The sequence below is a fragment of the Pelophylax lessonae genome (genome assembly GCF_965119305.1).
Source record: "Pelophylax lessonae genome assembly, chromosome: 8".
NCBI classification, from domain to species: Eukaryota; Metazoa; Chordata; class Amphibia; order Anura; family Ranidae; genus Pelophylax; species Pelophylax lessonae.
In genome coordinates, this window is record NC_138775.1 from 93,073,930 (window position 1) to 93,099,369 (window position 25,440).

At 41.3% G+C, this 25,440-nt stretch overlaps 1 protein-coding gene across 2 annotated transcripts in view; it reads right to left on the reverse strand.

The window, feature by feature from the left end:
- LOC309561101 (6-phosphofructo-2-kinase/fructose-2,6-bisphosphatase 4-like) overlaps positions 1-25,440 on the reverse strand; it is a 113,317-nt gene that overhangs the window by 24,636 nt on the left and 63,241 nt on the right. For both annotated transcript variants that reach the window (XM_082264844.1, XM_082264843.1), the window contains exons 9-10: positions 9,301-9,447; positions 7,680-7,784 (exon numbers count right to left, since the gene is read on the reverse strand). In XM_082264844.1, coding sequence (XP_082120970.1) covers positions 7,680-7,784; positions 9,301-9,447 — 252 coding nt within the window. The remainder of the gene's footprint in view (positions 1-7,679; positions 7,785-9,300; positions 9,448-25,440) is intronic.

The window sequence follows — 25,440 nt, forward strand, 5'->3', positions numbered from 1 at the left end:
TTTTTTCCTACATAATAACTTCTATATTATACTTTTAGCTAATTATTAATTTTTATATCACTTATTCTTCCTCTTTCGTATTATTCACATACACGTACTCTTTTCATATAAATTATATACATCCTCATACTTTCATTTTATTTTTTATCCTCACATTCACTCCATATGCCAGGTTTCATTTACTATTATTATTATTATTTTTAATTAATATTTCACAAGTGAAACCAGGCTCACATTTTTGGTTGACATATTTTTGCTCACATTTTCATATTTTATTAACACATCATGTTCTTTATAATGTCACCACAATTTTACGTTATTTTTTCACATGATCATATATTGTTCACAATTTTATGTATATATGCGTATCATTGGGTGGTTTCATGCTCATACTTTTATACTTATTTTATTTATTTTTTCTTCATTCACTGATACGCTCACTTATTTATACTTACGTATAATACAATTTCCTTTTTCACCGCTTCGGCAATGTGTTTTTCTATTTTTCTATTTTTCAGTTTTTTACAGGTAACATTTATGGACAGGAGATCGTTTATTTCATATGGATATCTGTGTCTCTTCATTTATATTTTATTGCACCGACTCTACACCGCTGCCGATGGATTACTTGGAGAAATTCTTTTTTAAGAATTACTTTTGGATAAAGATAATTTTTATGTAGCTATTATTGACTACCAGAGGACAGGCCCTATAAGTATACATGTCATGTGTTACTTGTTATATTTCTTTGATTCTTTCAGCCCGCTATATATATATATATATATATATATATATACACATGTATTTATATGTATTTTTTCTATTAAAACATGTGTTTTTATATTGTTTGTATGTACCCTTCTCCCTCCCCCTGTAGGGAGGGAGACATGTTTTGTAACTAAATGTCTTCAGCTTGAGACTGTGGATTGCTAAATGAACAGCTGTGTGCCTTCTCGTATCAATTAACTCAGGGTGTAAGCAATTACATTCCTATCCACCTTTTACTTGGTTTATCTACAAAAGGTTGCTGGCATCCACAGTCTCAAGGTGTGTGGTTATGAATAAGCGATTTTTATCGTGAAACGCGTCAACCCGACACGTCTGTCCGTGTATTGCACTGTCTGTCTGCTGTCTGTTGGATTTATGGAGAATAAAGGAGTCCTAAGGATTTTTATTTAACATCTTTGAGTGCGGTCTCTCTCTTTTGGATGTCTACCTCCAGGTAAGCCTGCCTGTTCTCAATGAATGCATTGCTTTAGATATGTCCCAAGTTGGGAGCATAGCTAGGGACCATACTGTGCAGAGGTACCGTGATACAATAGTATGGCTTTACATGTATTGCAAATATATCCAACACAAAAAAACAGCTTTGTTTACCTAAAAAGTTGACAGATTACACAGGTATTTTGTGCTGGCTGGCTTGTGTGCTGGATAAGATTTGTGCTTGCTAAATAAAATTATAGACACCATAAACAAATTGTATCCGAATACATACAAACTACTAAGAAATGGGAACTCCACCTCTATAAATGACCCCATATTCAAAAAAGACTTGCAATTTTCAGATTCAGAGGTTATGAGCTTTCACTTCGCTGGAATATCAATTTCCCCTCATTGTCCGGTGGAATACCATAACTGCATTACATGGCTACTTTTGGATGAAGGTGAATTTAATTTAAAGCCATAGCCTCTGAACCTAAAAACAGCAAAAGTCTCTAGTATTAACGATTTCCTCTAGCTCAGTATCCTAACATTTTCGGTCTGAGAAAAAAAAGGAAAAAAAATAAAAAAAGATTTCCTGGCAATAAATGCTAGCAATCTTCAATATACAGAAATCAGAGGCAAGGCCTTTTCTTAAAAACATGTTTGGTGGATTAAACATGGTCAAATAATATACTCGAGACCAACTATGAAAATGTATTCACCATTTCAGACTAAACCTTTTGACTCTTCATACTGTACGTTCATACAAGTTCTTGAATACACAAGTTAAAAATTGCTTGTCCAGTTTGATGGACTCAAAAATGCACATCTTGCTCTTGTATCAAAAAGGAACCTTTAATACAAATATAGACTGTGCTGCTAGTTAAATCAACTGTGTGTTTAGCCATTAGTTGATGATACCCTTCTTTATAACTGGGATTTGTCTTTTTACAGTCATTAGGCAGGTCAGACTAGGTAGCTAATAGCTCTGTGATAAACAGGACACAGCTGTTGAGCTAAAGGTTTCCTGGTATAGTGTACATAAAACACATAGTAGCTGTGTCTGCAGTTGGGAAGATAAACAATATGGGAACAGGTCTTTTACCGTACAAGAACAGACTGATAATTGAATCGCATCTGCCATAAAAAGGAGCAAAATAGAGTTGGAAAGTAAAATCCTAAAATGTAGAGTTACCATATTAGTGCATTATTGTAAAATATGATAGAAAATTGGTTTACTACACAAAAACAGTGGTTGAGCACCATTAGCTAAGCTTCCTGCATTTGGACTAAACCTATGAATCTTCAAAGACATCTTTCAATGACAAGTCCCTAATTCATCAGTATATGCATATAGGCTCTATGACCTGGGTGTCCAACCTTTTGGCTTCTTTGGGCCACATTGAGTGTAGAGAAATTTTCTCGGGCCGCATATAAAATATATACTATAGTTAAGGTATATAAGCAATAAAACGCTGCTGCGCCCTTCCCACGCTGCCACGCCCCCTATCCAGCACTAATTTAACACAACAAGTGGATGATCCCCTCTGAGGGAGCCTCTGCCTACCAGTGGCGGTTGGTGGTCAAAATTTGGGGGGCGCAAACCGAAAAAACGAGCGCCACAGCGTGCCCCCAATCAATGCAGAGCGCCACAGCATGCCCCCATCAATGCAGAGCGCCACAGCATGCCCCCATCAATGCAGAGCGCCACAGCATGCCCCCCAATCAATGCAGAGCGCCACAGGATGCCCCCCAATCAATGCAGAGCGCCACAGGATGCCCCCCAATCAATGCAGAGCGCCACAGCATGCCCCCCAATCAATGCAGAGCGCCACAGCATGCCCCCCAATCAATGCAGACACCAGTGTGCGTGCTCCCTTCAATGCAGTGTGGGCTTCCCCTGAGACCAATGCACTTACCTGGCGGCGGCTTCTTCAGTCCCGGCGGCTGCTTCTCCCCTCCTCGAGACTCCGTCCTCTTCTGCGGCGGCGGGAAGGTGACCGGGCGGTGACGGTGAGTGACTGATGCACGCACCGGCTCCGCCCCCATTGCGACGTCAGCAGGGTCAGGAATCGGATGTCCTGAATGATGATTGGTCCAGGCTGGAGACTGGACCAATCACAGCCAGGATATCACGAAAGTGGGAGTGTCCTAGCGCAATGACCTGGCCCAGGTGATGCCCCAGAAGGCAGCCAATCGGCGCCTCTGCCGGGTCGAAACCCCCCCCCCCCATAGCCTCCACTAAGTCCGGCGACCTGGAATTTTTTTTTTTACTTTTAATTTTTTTTTCTTTCCTTTTTTGGGGGCGGCGCCCCTGCGCCCCCTATGCACAGGCCGCCACTGCTGCCTACAGTTAGATGGAAGCCGCTGTGGCCGTGCCCCCGACTCAACTTCCTTACTCCCCAGTAAAAAAAAAAAAAAAAAAAAAAAAAGGACAATTGTCAGGGGGCAGTAAGCCGCATCGCCTGCCATTCCGGGCCGCAGGTTGGACATGACTGCTCTATGACGTACACAAAGTACTTAATCAACCACTGAAGTACATTAAGGCTCTTTTCACACTAGTGCGATTTGGGGCTGCAAAGTGGCATGACAAGTCATACTCCATGATTTCCAATGGGTACCATACATATCTGTGCGACTACAAGTCGCAACAACTTCAAAAGTAGTCCCTGCAATACTTTGGTTTGACTTTGATGCGTTTTGAGGTCTATAAATTACACAAACATGGCTTCAAATCCAGTCATAATCACAGCAAAAAAAAAAAAAAAATAAAAAATAAAAAAAAAACACGACTTAGGTCACACAAGTGTGAAAGGGGCCTAACACAGTATCTCACGAAAGTGAGTACACCCCTCACATTATTGTAAATTATATATCTTTTCATGTGACAACACTGAAGAAATTACTTTTCGCTACAATGTAAAGTAGTGAGTGTACAGCTTGTATAACAGCGTAAATGTGCTGCCCCCTCAAAATAACTCACAGCCATTAGTGTCTAAACCACTGGCAACAAAAGTGAGTACAAAAATGTCCAAATTGGGCCCAATTAGCCATATTCCCTCCATGGTGTCATGTGACTCGTTCGTGTTACAAGGTCTCAGGTGTGATTAGGGAGCAGGTGTGGTAAAGTTGGGGTTATCGCTCTCACTCTCTCATAATGGTCACTTGAAGTTCAACATGGCACCTCATGGCAAAAGACTCTGGGGATGTGAAAAAAAAAAAAAAAAATTGTTGCTCTACATAATGATGGCCTAGTCTATAAGAAGAAGATTGCCAAGACCCTGAAACTGAGCTGCAGCGCAGTAGACAGCATAACAGGACAGGTTCCACTCAGAACAGGCCTCGCCATGGTTGACCAAAGAAGTTGAGTGCACGTGCTCAGCGTTTTATCCAGGATGTCGTCTTTGGGAAAGACGTATGTGTGCTGCCAGCATTGCTGCAGAGGTTGAAGGGGTGGGGGTCAGGCTGTCAATGCTCAGACCATACACCACACACTGCATCAAATTGGTCTGCATGGCTGTCGTCCCAGAAGGGCGCCTTTTATAAAGATGCACAAGAAAGCCAACAGTTTGCTGAAGACAAGCAGACTAAGGACTTTGATTACTGGAACCAGTTCCTGTGGTCTGATGAAACCAAGATAAACGTATTTGGTTCAGATGGTGTCAAGCATGTGTGGCAGCAAACCAGGTGAGGAGTACAAAGACAAGTGTGTCTTGCCTACAGTCAAGCATGATGGTGGGAGGGTCATGGTCTGGGGCTGCATGAGTGCTGCAGGCACTGGGGACCTACAGTTCATTGAGGGAACCATGAATGCCAACATGTACTATGACCTACTGAAGCAGAGCAGGATCTCCTCCCTTCAGAGACTGGGCCGCAGGGCAGTAATCCAACATGATAACGACCCCAAACAGCGCCAAGAGGACCATTGCCTTGCTAAAGAAGCTAAGGGTAAAGATGATGGACTGGCCAAGCAGGTCTGCAGATCTAAACCCTATTGCGCATCCTCAAATGGAAGGTAGAGGAGCGCAAGGTCTCTAACATCCACCAGCTCTGTGGTGTCATCATGTAGGAGTGGAAAGACTCCAGTGGCAACCTATGAAGCTCTGGTGAAATCCATGCCCAAGAGGGTTAAGGCAGTGGTGGAAAAGAATGGTGGCCACACAAAATATTGACACTTTGGGACCAAATTTGGACTTTCACTTAGGGGTGTACTGATTTTTTTTGCCAGTGGTTTAGAAATTAATGGCTGTGTGTTGAGTTATTTTGAGGGGACAGCAAATTTACACTGTCATACAAGCTGTACACTCACTACTTTACATCAATCATTTCTTCAGTGTTGTCACATGAAAAGATATGATAAAATATTTACAAAAATGGGAGGGATGTACTCACTTGTGAGATACTGTATATATCTACATATACAGTATGTACATGACTATAAAAAAAAAAGTGTGCCAATGACTGCATTTTTTTTAAAAAAAAGCACATTGTGCTAGAATTAAGGGAAGAAAAGAACTCACAATGTCAGAGTGTAAAAACACCTTTAGCAAGCTTGATGAGCCAGGTAAAGTGTGGCAACCATCGGTAATAACTGGTTTCCACACTTTATCTGGATCATCAGGTTTACTACAGGCATTTTTTATTTCACTCTTTGTACTTGCATTACTTCTTTTAAATTATTCTAGAAAGGTGTCTCTTTGATGCAAGATACAGTCTGGTTACCAACTTGGTGTGCGTATTTATTATTTCCATTCAAATTGAAGTCTATCAGGTTCTTTCCTTTAAGAGCCCATTCACACTAGCGCGACTTGTGAGGCAACTTGTGTTGCCCCAGGTAGCTTGACATAACAAAAGCAATGTTAATCAATCAGTGCCGTCTTAATTGGCACTACTGAAGTTGCTCCGACTTCAGAAAAGGGTCCTGTACTACTTTGAGGCGACCTGTGATCCGACTGTCCCATATACTTCAATGGGAGTTGCCTCCTTATCTTAATTGACACGACTTGTTATCAGACTTTCCAGGAAGAAGAAAGGAGATTAGCCAGGCATTCCCCACAGACAAAGTCGCCTGTCTCTTCAAAGTAGTGCACAAGTCTCGTCACAAGTCTCTTCAAGTCACGGGGCGACTTTCTGGTAGTGGTAGTGTGAACCAGCTCTAAGAGAAGTTATGACAGCCTGAATGTTTATTTTGGGTGATTATCTTGCTGTAGAATTAACCCCTTACCAACTAGGCAAGTACCAGAGGTCCCCGCGTAGAGCTACAAAATGTTTTAGTAGGCAATTTGGTTCAGAGGGCCATTTACGTCAGACAAATAGCCAACTCTGGATCCAGCAAGAGAGGCTCAGACCATTATACTTTCTTCTCCATATCTGACAGCAAGTGAATTTTATAGATCTTCTTTCGGTCTTCAGTAGTCCTCTGGCAGTGGTTCTAGACATAGACAAGTTGCTTTTTCTTATTTTGGAATTGCTTTTTCTTATTTTGGAATTTAAGCAATGGCTTTCTTACTTCACCATTCTACATCTCAGATCTGCAGCTCAGTCATTTCTGTACAGCTGGAGGTGAGAATTTTATTGGTCAAGCATTACTAAACTGCAGATGAAGTGGTTTTCTTGCGAGGTGCCTTTTACACAAGATGTTGACTCAGAAACCTGTCATCAGATTGTGTTGAGTCTTTGGATTTGCCAAACCTGTTCCCGCTAGTGTTATGCAGTTTCCAAGTGTCATTTGACAGTGTAATGAAGTAGGAAACTGAACTCACAAACCTCTTGGCTTTGTTAAAAATTTAAATAAAAAATAAATAAAAAAAAAAAAAAAAAAAAAAAAAAAAAGGAGGAAAGACCTACATTTAAAAAGGCCCTTTAACACTAGCATCATCAGTGTTCACATTTTTACCAAGAAAAAAGACAAAATGATGAATACTGATTCCGGTTACTTCCGTTTCCATCAGTTAGTATGTCCATCTTAAGTTTAGTTTATATCCACAAGAATGGAAAATAATGCAAACATTTTCTGAATTCCTTCAGCTGACAAACTGACTCTGATGTTTACCGACACATGTCCATTTACATTCGCCCATCCATGCTTGCTAAATAAATAAAAGTAACTGGGGATTGCTGGGAACGGGAGGGGTTATACAGCTCTTCTTGCCAGTGTCCAATCACCTTAAGGTGAAAGCACAGAATCCAGTCATCTGCCTGTGCCCTGTGCTCAAAGAAAGTACATTTACAGGCAAGTTAAAAATCCTATTTTGAATATCACTTATTGCAAGCCACTACATTTTGGAATCTACAGGGACTATTTTGCTTGCACAGAAAACAAGCAGTTGCAGTGAAGATAAACACTTCACTGTAGGGTAATTGTAGCAGTGGACAAATAGGCAGGTGCAAGTGGAATCCCATGCAGCTGCAACCCACATGCCGATGCGGTATAAACTTTATACATTTATATTCTGGCTGACAAAAACCTCACCGACCTCTCCTTTTGGATAGCGGTATCTGTATTTATCTTGGTCCCGTAGGGCGAATTCCAGAGGAAAGGACTCCTGGATTTCTTCATAACGCATCTCCTCACATACACCCTAGTAGAAACACAGCAGGATAATGCGTTAAGCTGTGCACGTCAATTTGCAAAATATACAATAGTGATTAAATTAAAAAAAATAAATAAATTACAGACACAAAACAAAGATATTTTAATGATTATGAATAGTTAAATGCAAAATTAGTTTGCTTATTTGTGGAAGCACGAATATGGACTTGGCACCCCCTTTGCAGTTGTTAAAGCCCAAACTTTCCGCTTTTGATTTTTGTGCCCATTTAGCAAAAAAAAAAAAAAAAAAAAAAAAAAAAATGATGTGTTCAGTAGGATTGAGGTGAAGGCTTTGTACAGTACACTCAAATTACTCCAAACCAAACCAGGTCTTCATAAATGCAGTTTTATGAACAGGGGCACAGTCACACTATATTGTGAAAAGTTCTCCAAACTTTTGCCACATCACTGGAAGCACACAGTTGTCCAAAATATTCTTTGTATAATGTAGTATTTGAATACTCTTTACTGGAAGCATTTGAACAAACTGTTTTGACGGGGGTATCCACATAGATTTGGAAATGTAATGTATGAATTCTGGCATTAGCAATCAGCTATGCATTTTGCTAAACAGTGCGCATGAGACTCTTTACCAAGAAAAACCTACAGTAAGTCAGTTACCTATCTGCAACAGGTTGATAGCATTATTTATTTTTTTTTCCCTTTTATAATTTTGCATTTCTTGTGCCTACATTTCTGAAAACCCATACTGAAACCCCTACTGAGAGCACGTCCAGGAGCAGTAGCATTTTTGCAGAAAGTATTTAAAAAAAAAAAAAAATGAATGACGACGCACCGGTGAAGCAAGTGTGCAAATGCACATTAACGCTAGGTGCATTTCGCACGCCAACGCTAGGTGCATTTCGCACGCCAACGCTAGGTGCATTTCGCACGCCAACGCTAGGTGCATTTCATTGGCCAGAATATTAATTTATTAAATTAATTACTGCCCAAGCAATTGAAAAACCTAAATGTATTTACACGCGTTGTGTATTTTTTTCTGCCAAAAGCACTGCTACCAATGGAAAGGAGTCAGAGATGGCTAAATATCCAGTGTGTATGAGGCCTTAAAAGCAACAAATTGGCAGGTTTTCAAGTAGGGCACCGTCCAAAGAAACAACAGAGGCCAGGTGGACTCTTTAGTTATGGTGGTTAGGGTATAGGACAGAGGGGAAGAGAAGAGAAGAAAAAAAAAAAAAAAAAAAAAAAAAAAAAAAAAGGGAAAACAAAAACCTATTTTAGAGCCTGTTCACACCAGCTGCAGTGGGACTGTGCTGCAATTAAAGGACATGGGATGTCATCAAGTGCACTGCATTTTTACCCACACCAGGACATCACACCAGTATTGTGGTGTGAAGTGGACACTCCAAAAACAATTGCTTTCGTGGACTCTTGCAATGACTGGCATATGTCTAGTGTGTGTGTGTGTGGGGGGGGGGGGGGGGTGTCAGGAAAATAATTGCACAGATGGAGCCCTTAAAACTGCCTGGTGGAGGAACACTTACAGCATCAATCTCATTCAGAGTTTTCCACTGTTCATATGGAACACCAAGAGCCTCGGCGGTCTGTATTGTCCTCTTCATCTGGCTTGTCCACACTTTGAGATCATGGATATTTTGTTCATGGATGTATTTAGCCAAGCAATTGGCAAACTGAGGAAATAAAACAACAGTTTAGAATTGTGCACCAACAATGACGTGCCAACAATATACTAGAAACCAAGATACTCAAGTTAAAATTTATACTAAAAAACACACAAATTAGGACTCGTGTTTAAACCCTTTATGCCAGGCACTAAAGCCTGCTGCACCTAGGTAGGTGTCCAGTGATCATTGTGCTATACATTTAAAAGGACCAATGGATTTGTGGGTGCTGACTGAAAAAGAAAACACCAAGAGAAAGAAAATCTTCAACATGCTCAACAAAGCAGCTCAGGAGTCAAGTAGTACCAGATGTGACACGCTTGTACCAGATGAGGAGAAAAAAAAAAAAAAAAAAAAAAAGTGTTGTAGCCCACATTTCTTAGTGGCCGAGGCATAGGAGCATCAGCCACTTCCTGCGGCAGAGGTCCCAACACTAAGGATGCAACACAGTGGGCATAACCCCAAAGGGGTCTTGCTGGTGGACCACAGTCCCGGCCCATATTTTTCATCCAAAGAGGGTACAGGTATGGCCCCCCAAGACCAGGCCTAGGAGTAAAATCGATCAGGAAGCTGCAGAAGGAGCCACAGTGGTAAAAGATAGATACAGTCTGAAACTGTGATAGACTTCTCCTAAAATAAAAAAAAAAATAAAAACCTTCAATGGAAAAATAGGCAAGTTTCCCTAGGTAAAGAGAAGAGATTCTTCACAGAAGAACACTTCAAAAAAACTGGAGGCTAGCTTGGGAGTAGAAGGGGTTATGCAAGGATGTTCTTGCAGCTTTTTGGCATAAAAACTGTTTTGTTAATGCCAAAAAGCTGCAAGAACATCCTTACAAATGAAAGGTTCAGCTTGTGTCATTGGTTCACCGCTTTTCTTACATCTACACCAAGATAGAAGTCAAAATGCAGGCATCGCTTGAAGTAGCAGCTTAACTTTATATCTCATCCTCCGAGGATGCAGATTATCCAGCTGTTCCCATTACAAGACAGACTGCACTAGATAGTTCTAATGACAGTATATCCTTTAAGAAATGTAGACGCTTAGAACTCATCCTGAGAAAGACACCGTTAAACACTCATTTCTTAAGAGTATGAATCTGCATAATATTTGCTAAAAATACTTTCAACGTGTGTGTGTGTGTGTGTGTGTGTGTGTGTGTGTGTGTGTGTGTGTGTGTGTGTGTGTGTGCGCGCGCTAACGGACAAAGTGTAGGGTGACGCAACTAGTCCCTGCAGGTAAGTGGCTCCAAAGTATTCTATAAGAAAAAATGAGCCCCCCTGAAGCAGTAAACTGGATGATTATTTTTCCTCTGAACTAAACTGCAATTGCACTTAAAGCCAAACTACAGACTACCACTCATACTAAACAGATTCAACTAAGGTGTCAGCAAATCCATTTTATAGGGAAATTGTAATGCAAAAGTTGACTTTCTGTGCAGTGTGATACATAAAGTGTTTTTGTTTTTTTAAACAAAAATTTCAAAATTAGATATGATGCACCTTTTCAGGATAGGTTTGACCCAACTTCCACTCAATTGCAAGTTAGTTATGAACAAGATTAGGAAAATGTAATGAAGAAAGGTCTAAAACCCACACGTTTACAACAGATTGAGAATGTTACACCAGGTCCAGATTACAATGATTACACCAATTGTGTTGTCACTTCCTTTTTTAAGTTAATTTCATCATAAAAAAAAATTAGTCAATAACACGGTGAACTTGATCAGAATTAAATTGCAGAAACTGAAAAACAGCTTCCTTCCATTTTCAGATCATTCCAGACTGAAGCAGTGCACTTTAGGGCTGCAACGATTATTTTCATAATCGATTAGTTAGCCGATTAATCAGATAACCTTCTAAAAAAAAAAAAAAAAAAAAAAAAAAAGGTGGTGTATAATTTAGTTAATATGTAAAGTTAAAAAAAAGGCAATTATTTCTTAAATATCTCTATGCAGTGGTATATATAAAGAACCGACTATATGGTTAGGGAGCAAAATCTCTAATCCACTCTGAGAATAACAGAAAGAGATATACTGTATATACTATTAGAGGTTGAAACTGGCAAATATCAGATTCAGAGATCAATTTTTTTTTTTTAGTAAAAAAAAAATACACTTTTTTGCCAATTTTCAGTATATTATATATATATATATATATATATATATATATATATATATATATATATATATATATATATATATATATATATATATATATATATATATATATATATATACACACATATATACACACACACACACTTGTCATAGGTAAGTGGCTTGATGAAAGCTACCTGTGCCTGCTGTCACTAATGCTGGCCATACAAATACAATGCCTTTCTTAAAAAAAAAAAAAAACATTCATTCAATTTTCTAATCGTTAATGGGGTCAAATCAACGTTCTTTTTCGACCAGTGACGGGAAAATTCAAGGGAGCAGAAAAGAAAAAACTTCTTGATCAAAATACATTTTCATACAGTATGTGGTTTTCATTAAGAAATTCCATTCCTTTTAAAACTGAATGTTAAAAGCAAGAGAAGTTTTAAAACATTCTTTCATTCAGCGAATGTACAAAGATTGTTCGTATAAATATTCTCGTCTGAAAATGGATACGCGTATGGCCAGCATAAGGCTTGGTTCACACCTATGCAGTTTTCTTTTGAACCGTTTCAGCAGTGCTTTTTGCATTTTTTTTAATGCTTATTTTGCCCAATTTGTTATTGAGCAGATTAAAAAAAAAAAAAAAAACGCACTACATGCTTTTCTGCAGCTGCTACATTTAAGTCTATAGAACCAGAGAAGCAAAAAGCACCATTTTGCATTGAAAAGTCCTTAACCCTTTCCAAATACGCCGCGGCTGAGAAAAAAAAAAAAAAAAAAAAAAAAAAAAACAGCACTTATGACACTATATATGTGTATGTATGTACATACATACACACAATATATATGTGTGTGTGTGTGTGTGTGTGTGTGTGTGTATCCATCACATGCACATTAGGTATTCGCAGCTTTTGCTCAATACTTTGTTGAAGCACCTTTAACCACTGGTGCTGGGGGGGACAGCACACTCCACGTTCCCGCCCCCCCCAGGCAGTGGGGATGCTGATCCACGGGACCAGCGATTGCCGCCAGGCACTTGTGATTGCCCCCCACTGAGTGAGAAGAACGGTCAGCTGTTGTAAATCACAGCTGACCGTTCTCTCCGAGATGATCATAGAGCGCCTGTGATCCTTCTATACAAGATCACAGGTCTCTGTGGTCATTTCACAAGCCCATCTCCCTCACAGTTAGAAAACACTCCTAGGCTCACATTTAACCCTTTGATCACCACTGTGTTAACGCCTTCCCTGCCAATGTCATTACAGTAACAGTGCATACTTTTAGCAACGATTACTGTAGTAATGAAACTGGTCCCCCCAAAGAGTCACAAATGTCAAATGTCAGTTAAGGGTTCGATCTGTCAGTGGCAATCCTGGAGAAATAAAAAAAAAATAAATAAAAAAAAAAAAAAGAAGAAAGAAGAAGATGAAGAAGATTAAGAAGAAATCTTTCCCCTAGTTTATAGACGCGATAAAAACTGTGTGTAAACCAATCAAAATACGCTTATTGTGATTTTTTTTTACCAAATATATGTAGCAGAAAACAAAATTGGCCTAAAAAAAAAAAAAAAAAAAAAAAAAAAAGATGAAAATTTTTTATTTCAATTTTTTTTTTTTTTTTGGGAATGTTATATAGCAGAATGTGAAAAAAAATATTTTCCCAGAATCTCCCAGAATCGTCGCTCTTCGTTTACAGCACAAAAAAACAAAAAAGACAACATCAATTTTATTTTGGTACAGTGTTGCATGACCGCGGAATTTTTCCGTTAAAATAACGCAGTGCTGAATCGCAAAAAATGGCCTGGTCATTAAGGGGGCAAATGATTCCAGATTCAGAACTGGTTCAAGGCTTAAGTCTTTTGGAGTATGATGCTACAAATTTGGCACACCTATTTTTGGGCAGTTTCTGCCATTCTTCTTTGCAGGACCTCTCAAGCTCCATCAGGTTTGATGGGGAGCGTTGGGGCACGGCTAATTTTCAGATCTCTCTAGAGAGGTTTAATTGGGCTCTGGCTGGGCTACTCAAGGCCATTTACAGAGTTGTCCCTTAGCCACTCCTTTATTATCTTGGCTGTATGCTTAGGGTCGTTGTCCTGTTGGAAGATGAACCTTCGCCCCGGTCTGAGGTCCAGAGTGCTCTGGAGCAGGTTTTCACTATACATTGCTGCATTCATCTTTCCCTCGATCCTGATTAGTCTCCAAGTTCCTGCCACTGAAAAACAACCCCACAGCATGATGCTGGCACCACCATGCTTCACTATAGGGATGATATTGGCCAGGTGATGAGCAGTGCCTGGTTTCCTCCAGATATGACACTTGCCATTCAGGCCAAAGAGTTCAATCTTTGTTTAATCAGACCACAGAATATGGTTTCTCTTGGTCTGAGAGTCCTGTAGGTGCTTTTTGGCAAACTCCAGACAGGCTGTCATTGTGGCTTTTGTGTGGCCACTCTACCATACAGGCCTGATTGGTGGAGTGCTGTAGAGATTGATGTTCTTCTGGAAGGTTCTCCTCTCTCCACAGAGAAATGCTAGAGCTCTGTCAGAGTAAACATCAGGTTCTTGGTCACTTCCCTAAGACCCTTCTTCCCTGATCGCTTAGTTTGGCTGGGCGGCCCGCTCTAGGAAGAGTTCTGGTGGTTCCCAACTGCTTTTATTTACAGAATGATGGAGGCCACTGTGCACCTTCAATGCTGCAGAAAGGTTTCTGTACCCTTCCCCAGATCTATGCCCTTGATACAATCTGTGCCTCGATAAAATCCTGTCGGAGGTCTACAGACAATTCCTTGGACTTCATGGCTTGGTTTGTGCTCTGACTTGCACCGTTAATTGTGGGACAATAGACAGGTGTGTGCCTTTCCAAATCATGCCCATTCAACTGAATTTACCACAGATGAACTCCAATCAAAATTGTAGAAACATCTCTCACGGATAATCAGTGGAAACAGGATGCACACAAGCTCAATTTTGAGTGTCATGGCAAAGGCTATGATTACTTATGTACTGTACATGTGATTTTGTTTTTAATAAATTTGCAAAGATGTCAAACTTCCTTCAAGTTTTTTTTTTTTTTTTAATTATGGGAGGTATTGTTTGTAGAATTTTGAGGCAAATAATGAATTTAATCCACATGCAACAAAATGTGGAAAAAGTGAAGCGCTGTGAATACTTTCCTAAAGCATTGTATGTGCATGTTATATACCTGGTAAAGTCTCTCTTGCATAGAAATCTAAAAAGGCCTGAAACGACTGAAACTAAGCATCAGCAGTTATAGGCACATTACTGGTGGGAAAAATTTTTTTATTTTACACATGTACATAAGTACTGTAATATATCTCTATATGTAACCCTGACCTGAATCAAAACTTTGATCTAGCCATTTATTTATTTTTTTTACACACACTTTTTTCCACCCCTGCAAGGAAAGATACAATGTATCTTTCTATTCAAGAGAAGAAAAGAAAACACACGGGTGGACTGCACAGCGACTGATCACTGTGATAGCCAATCAGAAGCTATCCTGGAGTCCAGGGTCCCGAACGTACGCATATATGTGGCCTCGCGAATCAAGACCGACAACCATGAGGCCCCATATATGCGTGTGTTTGGTGCCAAAGGGGTTAAGTTGGTAACAGGGTCTGTTCAAGAGTCTAAATAGGGTCTGTATTCAGCACAAGTTCTAGTTTTCATTACTTTTTTGCATCACTTGAAATAGAAGTCTGTGCCTGCAGTTTCCATGTATCTGTGCATGGGTGAGCACAGTTACTGGAAATATAGTTCCCTTTAGAGGGCTTGGGAATCCTTAGCCCCGGTTCACACTTGTGCGAGTGCCGGGTTAGCATGCAATGTCGGAGCGCACTGCTCCTTCATTACATGCGATCGGCTGTGCGGTGCGAGTTTTGCACCGCAGCAAACATGCACAGGGACCCTTTTTGGAAGCCGCATCAGGATCGGATCGCACAGCCGTTCACACTTGTGCGATCCGATCCTGTGCGAACTGCACGATCGCACTGCGATATGCGATCAAACTGGGGGTGTCATTAAGATTACATTGACACCCCCAGCGTATCGCATATGGCAGTGTGAACTGCCGGGGGTGCGTGTGCGATGCGGGAACAGGCTGCGGATTCGCAGCCTTCCCGCATCGCATCAGTGTGAACCGGACCTTAAAGTGACACTAAACACACATTTATAAAAAAAACAAATGCAGTATGTCCAAATAGAACTAGAATGTACCTTCTCGCTCTTCTTTTCCTTTATTTCATCTTTCAAAATGTGTGTTTTATTTTTCCGACAGTTCTCCCATTTCTTGTTCTAGGGTGGCTAAATTTTTTCCATGCCGCCTTTGTGTAAAGTAATGGGCCATACACACTATAAGATTTTCTGAAGACTTTTTCCTTTAGATTTACCAAAACCATATAATAGAAGGTCAAACCTAAACACTTTCAATTTGTATGCAATCTGGCAGGCCCTTGCACTACATAGAAAAGGTAAATCTGAAGGAAAAAGTCTTCAGAAAATCTTATAGTGTGTATGGCCCTTTAGTCACCCTTTCCTGCTCGCCCCCGAGATGGACTAAACATCTTCGCGCAGACATATTGAGCTCTATGGAGTCCACAGAGCAGATTATGTGACCAAAAAGAACAGCACTGCTCACTCTACACTAGCAGCAGTGAGTTGCATCAGTGGAGTACAGGGAGCATGCAGCACAGAACAAAACAAAATTCTCTGTGACCTCATCTGTCAATTTCCAGGAACTGCTACAAAGTTCCACAGTCCTGAGTGGGTTAAAAGGACTGGAGACTGAAATTATTCATGTGGACAAGAGAATACAAACTGGCATGGGCCCATGTCTCACGCCAATAGTGTACGTCTTGTACACTAGACGTCACTAGGCTGGAACTTGCAAATATTACCCTGGTCTTGGATGACTTTGAGCTCCACGTTGCAAAGCAAACTAAATTATCACCTTATCTTCTTAGGGCGTAAGAAAGCTAGGCAGGAGATATCTCATTCTGAACATGCAAGGACTTTTACCCTCCTCCTATCATGCATCTATCCATTCCACAAGGTATTGCGTCATATTAATAAATATAAAAAAGGAACGGGTATTAATAAATATAAAAAAGGAACGGGATTTCCTACAGACTACATAAACTACTGTAATTCTCTAAATAAGTCATGACCAGCAGACAAAATAGTACCCGTCTCCAACATAGGACATGGTTTCCAAATTCATACCGTACAACGTTTCTGTATACAAGCACACAAGTTAATGAACAGTTTAAAGTATCTACTGTTGGGAAAAAAGTATTCAGCTGATTGTGCAAGTTATCCCACTTAAAAAAAAAAAAAAAAAGATGAGAGGCCTGTAATTATCATAGTTATACTTCAACTATGAGAGATAAAATGAAAAAAAAAAAAAAAAAATCCAGAAAAAAAAAATCAGTCTGATTTTTAAAGAATTTTTTTTTGCAAAATTATGGTGGAAAAATAAGTATTTGGTCAATAACAAAAGTTTCTCAATACAATGTTTTCACACACTGTTGCTGGTATTTTGGCCCATTCCTCAATGCAGATCTCCTCCATGCAGTTATGTTTTGGGGCTGTCGCTGGGCAACACAGACTTTCAACTCCCTCCAAAAGGTTTTCTATGGGGTTGAGATCTGGAGACTGGCTAGGCCACTCCAGGACCTTGAAATGCTTCTTACAAAGCTACTCCTTTCTTGCCCAGGCGGTGTGTTTGGGATCATTATCTTCAATGCCCTTGCTGATGGGAGGTTTTCACTCAAAATCTCAACAGTACATGGCCCCATTCATTCTTTCCTTTGTGTGGATCAGTCGTCCTGGTCACTTTGCAGAAAAACAGCCCCAAAGCATGATGTCCCCCCCCCCATGCTTCACAGTAGGTATGGTGTTTTGAATGCAACTCAGCATTCTTTCTCCTCCAAACACTGCGAGTTGAGTTTTTACCAAAAAGTTCTACTTTGGTTTCATCAGACCATATGGCATTCTCCCAATCCTCTTCTGGATCATCCAAATGCTCTCTAGCAAACTTCAGACGGGCCCGGACATGTACTAGCTTAAGCAGGGGGACACGTCTGGTACTGCAGGATTTGAGTCCCTAGCGGCGTAGTGCGTTACCGATGGTAGCCTTTGTTACATTGGTCCCAGCTCTCTGCAGGTCATTCACTAGGTCCCCCCGTGTGGTTCTGGGATTTTTGCTCACCGTTCTTGTGATCATTTTGAGATTATCAGTGGTCTTGTATGTCTTCCATTTTTCTAATAATTGCTCCCACAGTTGATTTCTTCACACCAAGCTGCTGCCTATTGCAGATTCAGTCTTCCCAGCCTGGTGCAGGTCTACAATTTGGTTTCTGGTGTCCTTCCACAGCAATTTGGTCTTGGCCACAGAGTAGTTTGGAGTGTGACTGTTTGAGGTTGTGGACAGGTGTCTTTTATACTGATAAGTTCAAACAGGTGCCATTAATACAGGTAACGAGTGAAGCACAGCTCCCATAGTGTGATACTGTCACAAATTTATTGCGCTTAAAAAGACAACTGGCAACTTACAATCGGCCGGGAAAAGCAGAGCATGTAGCGTGTAATCTCCTGACGTCGTCAGATGTGTGACGAAACGCGAAGGAGCTTGTGGCACGTCACGCTGCTACGGACAGGGGACACGGCGGCCATATTCCTGGTTTGATACCAACCTCAGGAGATTCCACGCTACATGCTCTGCTTTTCCCGGCCGATTGTAAGTTGCCAATTGTCTTTTTAAGCACAATAAATTTATGTGACAGTATCACACTATGAGAGCTGTGCTTTTTCTTCACATGACTGTTAACCCTTGAGGGGTGAGCGGGAACGATTGGTGAAGGAGCAATAGTGAGATCTCCCTTGGTGCATATTTCATATTGGCTTCCTGCTCTCTATGATCCCTGTAATAAGCATCATAGCGTTCTCGTAAGATGCTAACTTATCCCCTATGGTGGTGGCTTTCTCACACTTGGCTTCTGGCTGTGGAAGATCTGCATGCATATACTACTGAAAAATTAAACACATCTTTCTGTGGAATCCTTCCTTTATTTGGAATGACTTATGCTTTTTTGTTTAGTTACAATTATGGACTGATGGACTTATAAGCTATTCATTCTGAGAAAATCATAGCGCTACACCATTATCCATCTATATGCTATTTCAGATCTGTTTTTGCTCATTCAGGATCAGGTGCTGGCAGCTTGATTGATTGTTTTATAATTATACCCTCAATTGTGTATACCTTCATTAAGCGCAGCAATCTCTATACAAAATGAATTACATACACTTTACACTGGATCATAATGAATGATATACACACGCACACACACACACACACTGGATCTCTCTCTCTATATATTTATGTATTTTAATCTGTAATATTTGTTTTTCACATTTTGAGTCAATTTGAGCGCAGGAGATATTCAAAACTTATATAATAGTTTACAAATGTATTGAAGAACATGGAGTGCTTTCAATTTCTGTTCAGGAAACAAAACAGGATTTTTGCCTTGCCTGTAAAATCCTTTCCTGGAGCACATTTCAGGACACAGAATGGTATTCTGGAATCAAAGTAGTAAAGACAGAGCCCTGTATAACCCCTCCTATTCTAGGCCACGCTATTAACCACTTAAGCCCCGGAAGATTTTACCCCCTTCCTGACCAGGGGGTATTTTGCGATTCGGCACTGTGTGACTAACGGACAATTGTGCGGTCGTGCGACGCTGTACCCAAATGAAATGGACGTCCTTTTTTCCCCACAAACAGAGCTTTCTTTTGGTGGTATTTGATCACCTGTGCGGAAAAAAAAAAAAAAAAAAAAAAAAAAAAAAAAAAAAAATCGCAAAAAGCGTATTTTGATTGGTTTGCGCAAAAGTTATTGCTTTTACTAAGGGAAAGATTGTCATTTTTATTATTTTTTTTAACATGCAATGGCTGCAATCTGCGAATTTTTTTGCGGAACTGCGACATTGCGGCGGACAGATCGGACCCTTGACTGACATTGACACTTTTGGGGGGTACCAGTGACATTACTACAGTAATCAGTGCTATACATATGCACTGTTACTGTAAAAATGACACTGGAAGGGGTTAACTTTATTGGAGAGGGAGGGGTTAAGTGTGTCCCTAGGGGCGTGATTCTTACTGTGATTGGATGTGGCTGTGTGTGTAACAGAACAGATCAACGGTCCTACATAGCAGGACCGTAAGATCTGTGCTTTTACACAGGGGAGAATGACAGGCGGCTTTGTTTACATTAGCCACCTGCCTTTCTCCCTCTCTACCCGACGATCGCGAGTGACACGCGCGGGGTTCTTAGGGGACGAGCGAGGGATTATCACCAAACTGGCCTGCAGGGAAGGCCAAGAATGAGTTTCATAGAATGAAAGACCTAAAATTAGGTTAAACTGATTTCACCAGTGCATCCACTGAGGTGGCTTGGTGATCACTGGTGCTGGAGACAAATCTGTCCAGTTTGTTGTTGAACCTGGCAGCCATACATACAGGTGGTATCCAGGTACTAACAACAAAATAAGTCCGCCTGTCAATTTTCCGCGCCTAGTACGAATCCAGAGGTCGGGGCCAGAATGTGAGGTTCAACCCAAGCCAGAATTGGGCAATTTTCATTTTTAACTGCACAACTTCTGGTGCATCACTGATGGTTGATTAAAGCCACTGAATCATGTTACCTTGCAGTCGGGGGGTGTATAAGATTGCTGTGAACTCCAGAATACTGGTTGGGTGCTGAGCTTCCACTTATAATCCAAGTGCCCCAATCCCAAGACCGTGGGGGGGGGGGGGGGGAGAGAGAGAGAAAGAGGTGGAAAGAGGAAGGAGCATTTTTCCAATTCTAGTGCACGCCTGGAATTCCACCGCACCAGGGCAAGCCTGAGACTTAAGCCTCGTACACGTACCGATTGTCGGCCGTAAATATTCGGCCAACGACCGATCGGCCGATTGTAGGCTTGTTAGTATGATGCTTCCAACAGCCGACAGCGCATTTTCGGCCGAACAGAATCTGTCGTGCAGGCATTAAAATTTTTGTTGGCCAACACCAGAACGGCCGATTGTTCGCCAGTCAGTACAGAATTCGGCCGACAATCAGCAGATGTGCAAGACTGGGCATGCTCAGAGAAGAAAAAACACAGGGAAAGTTAACCATCACATGACATCACTTCTGCAGTCGGCGGACAAAATTCTTGTGCAGTCTTTTGCACTTTTCAGCGGACAGGACAGCCCTGGACAAAAGACGGCCGATCGGTCAGCCGACAATCGGTACGTGTGTACGGGGCATAAGCCTGCATGTCCTACATTGACAGAATGCAGAATAGAAATAGTTTGGAGTGAAACTGGGCACATGGGACTGCACAAAAAAAATTCAAACCATTAGACTCAGAATCCCCAAGCAAAAAGTGAATGATTGGGCAGCTCCTTGATCATGGGGTCAAAACAAGGGAGACTGGAGCTTGTCCAGAAGATGACCATGGACAGAGCCATATCTCAGAATAGGCCCCAGTACTCCAAGCAATGAATCTGATCCAGTGCCGATTTCTGAAGATTTAGAACCCATCCGAATATCTGCACTGCCCCATCAGACATGGGCTGACAGAGACTGACCCAACCATTCCTTCAACAGGAGATTGTCCTAGCAATTGGGATTCAGTGAGAGCAAAGCAGAGCAAGAACAAGAGCTAGCACCTTGGAGCAGTGAACAGGCCAAAGGAAAGGGCAACAATCTGATGCGTGTCCACAGCAAAACCCAGATTAGTGTTACTGTGCCAGATAATGATACTCAAACATCCTTGATGCCCACAGAGGCCTGAAAATCTCCCAGGTGAAAGGAAGTATTGACTGACTGGGTGGAATCCATATGAAAATTCTGAACTCAAAAGGAATCAGTTCACAATCTTAGATCAAGTGTGGGTCAAATGCCTCTTCGCCTCCAGGATGGTGAACAGAAAACTTTGAACCTTCCCCTTTTTGGAGCAATGGCAAATATATGGAAAAAAAAACAAAAAAAAACCATCCAGAATGTTAATCTGCTGGAGTTTGTGCTGCCTTTTTCAGGGGCAAAAGTGCTCCTCCTCCCCTCACCCAAGACATCCTAAATACAGGAGTCCAAGGATTCATCAAAAAGGTTTTCCCCTTTGGCAAAGCTTGGCATACCAACATTTGAGGCAAAGAATCTCCATACGTATTGAAAGGAGACCCATCCTGGATACCTGGTGAACTGCATGTCATCAACACGACAGTGCATGGCCACAGACAAGAGCCCCAGTTGTCGGAGGACAGAGTGGCCCCTTGTAGATACAGGGTCAATAACTAAATTGTTGACCACACAGAATCTGGCAGACAGACACCATCGCAATAGCAGGTTGCAGAGCAGGACCTGCAAGGGTGAACTAGGCCTTGGAAAGGGTTTCCAACCTTTTATCCACAGCGTTCTTGAATACTAAAACACATTATTAGGGGCAATTAAGATTTTGTTGAGGCATTTTGAGGAAACCCAGTCTTGTCACCGATGGAAAGGCTGATGCAGGTTGCACTAGGTCAAGGCATGTGCGCACTGCATCAATAAGGGTAGAAATAGTATCCTTAACCACTTGCCTACAGTGCACTTTCACCCCCTTCCTGCCCAGACCGATTTTCAGCTTTCAGCGCTCTCACACTTTGACTGAGAATTACTCAGTCATGCAACACTGTACCCATACAAAAATTGTGTCCTTTTTTTCACACAAATAGAGCTTTCTTTTGATGGTATTTGATCAATACTGGGTTTTCTATTTTTTGTGCTATAAATAAAAAAAGACTGAAAATATCGTGAAAAAACGCATTTTTCTTTGTTTCTGTCATAAAATTTTGCAAATTAGTCATTTTTCTTCACAAATTTTGGCCAAAATTTATACTGCTACTTATCTTTGGTAAAAATAACCCAAGTAAGTGTATATTATTTGGTCTTTGTGAAAGTTATAGAGTCCACAAGTTATGGTGCTATTCATTGAAAATTGATCACACTTGATCACACCTGATGTACTGAAGGCCTATCTCATTTCTTGAGACACTAAAAGGTCAGGAAAGTACAAATACCCCCCAAATGACCCCTTTTTGGAAAGTAGACATTCCAAGGTATTTAATAAGGGGCATGATGAGTTTTTTGAAGTTGTAATTTTTTCCCACAATGCTTTGCAAAATGAAGATTTTTTATTTTTTATTTTTTTTTTTTTACAAATTGCCGTATTAACAGGTTATTTCTCTCACACAGCACATGTATACTTGCAACTACACCCCAAAACACATTCTACTACTCCTCCTGAGTATGGCGATACCACATGTGTGAGACTTTTTCACAGCCTGGCCACATACAGAGGCCTAACATCCGAGTAGCAGCGTCCGGCATTCTAGGAGCACAAATTACACATATAATTTCCTGACAACCTATCGCACTTTTGAAGGCCCTGGAGCACCAGGACAATGGAAACCCCCATAAAATGACCCCATTTTGGAAAGCAAACAGCCCAACGTATAATTTTTGAGGCATAATGAGTCTTTTGAATATGTCATTTTTTCCACAAGTTTTTGGAAAATGTGGAAAGAAAATGAAAACACATTTTTTTTACGCAAAGCTGTCCATTTATGCAATATTTCTAACACATCGCATGTACATAGCAAAACTTGCACCCCAAAATACATTCTGCTATTCCTCCTGAGTATGGCGATACCACATGTGTAACACTTTTTCACAGCCTGGCCACATACATAGGCCTCACATCCAAGTAGCGCTTTACACAAAGTTGTCCATTTATCCACTTTAAGACTGGGCCTATTTTTGACACTTGGTGTTTACAAGCTAAAATCATTTTTTTTGCTAGAAAACTACTTTGAACCCCCAAACATTATATATTTTTTTTTAGCAGAGACCCTAGAGAATAAAATGGAGATCGTTGCAATATTTTTTATCACACCATATTTGCGCAGCAGTCTTCCAAATGCGATTTTTTTGAAAAAAATTCACTTTTTTGAACTAAAAAATAAGAAAACAGTAAATTTAGCCCAATTTTTTTCCATAATGTGAAAGATAAGGTTACGCCGAGTAATTAGATACCCAACATGTCATGCTTCAAAATTGCGCATGCTCACAGAATGGCGCCAAACATTGGTACTTAAAAATCCCCATAGGCAACATTTTAAAAATTTCTGCAGGTTACTAGCTTAGAGTTACAGAGGAGGTCTAGGGCTCAAATTATTGCTCTCGCTCTAACAATCGCGGCGATACCTCACATGTATGGTTTGAACACCGTTTACATATGTGGGCGGGACTTGCGTATGCGTTTGCTTCTGCGCGCGAGCTAACGGGGACAGGGAGCTTTAATTTTTTTTTTTTCCTATTTATTTTATTTATTATTTTTTTTATTTTTACACAGTTTAAAAAAAAAAAAAAATGTTTTGATCATTTTTATTCCTATTACAAGGAATGTAAACATCCCTTGTAATAGAAATAGGCATGACAGGTCCTCTTTATTGTGAGATCTGGGGTCAAAAAGACCTCACACCTCACAACTACACTAAAAAAGAAAAAAAAAAAAAAAAAAAAAAATTGTTGAAAGAGGAAAAAAAAAAAAAAGCAAAAAAAAAAAAAGCGGCCCTTTAAACCGGTTGCTAGGCAACGTCTTTTGACGTAGCTCCGGTCCTCCAAGACCATAGAGTTGAGTGAGGGCCATCTTGCCCTCTATCGACTTCCTGTCTCTGAGGATCCGGGACCGGATAGTTTTCCCCGCTGCTGGCGGGTCCGGTAAGCTGGGAAAACGTCTGGGACGCGGCAGGGGGGGGGGGGGCACCTCTTCCCCTGCACCGTAAGGGTAATTCCGCGGCGAATCCGCCACTGGGACCACCCTTATCTGAAAGCCGACCGCCCGCCGTTTCAAAAAATACCGGGATTATGGGGGCTATCTGCTGCCATAACCCCAGTATTTAGCTTTTAATGGCCGACGCATATAGTCGTTAGGCGGTCAGTAAGTGATTGCATGTATATGGCAAACAGGTGACGATGACTGACGGGGTGACGATGACTGATGGGGTGACAGGTGACGATGACTGATGGGGTGACAGGTGACGATGACTGATGGGGTGACAGGTGACGATGACTGATGGGGTGACAGGTGACGATGATTGATGGGGTGACAGGTGACGATGATTGATGGGGTGACAGGTGACGATGATTGATGGGGTGACAGGTGACGATGATTGATGGGGTGACAGGTGACGATGATTGATGGGGTGACAGGTGACGATGATTGATGGGGTGACAGATGACAGTCACTGACGGGGTGACATGTGACGATGATTGATGGGGTGACAAGTGACGATCACTGATGGGGTGTCAAGTGACGATCACTGATGGGGTGTCAAGTGACGATCACTGATGGGGTGACAGGTGACGATGACTGATGGGGTGACAGGTGACGATGACTGATGGGGTGACAGGTGACGGGCGATGGTCACTGATGGGTGACAGGTGACGGGCGATGGTGCACGGCGGTACTGATGGCAGTCTCTGGTGACCGGTGAACTTTAGGCTACGTTCACATGTGAACGTAGCGATCACGGGCAGAATCACTGCGATTCTGCCCGTGATCCAGAAATCATTGCAAATTGCGGGACGCCTGTGCGTTGCCCGTGATTTGCAATAGCACCCCAAATGCTGTGCGATGTTGCTGCGATTTCCGCCTGCTGAATCGCGGTAACATCGCGCAAACGCATGACGCTCCAAAGAAACTCTTGTACCTTTTTTGGGCGTCATGCGTTGTTTGCGCGATGTTACCGCGATTCGGCAGGCGGAAATGGCGGCAACACCGCACAGCGTTTGGG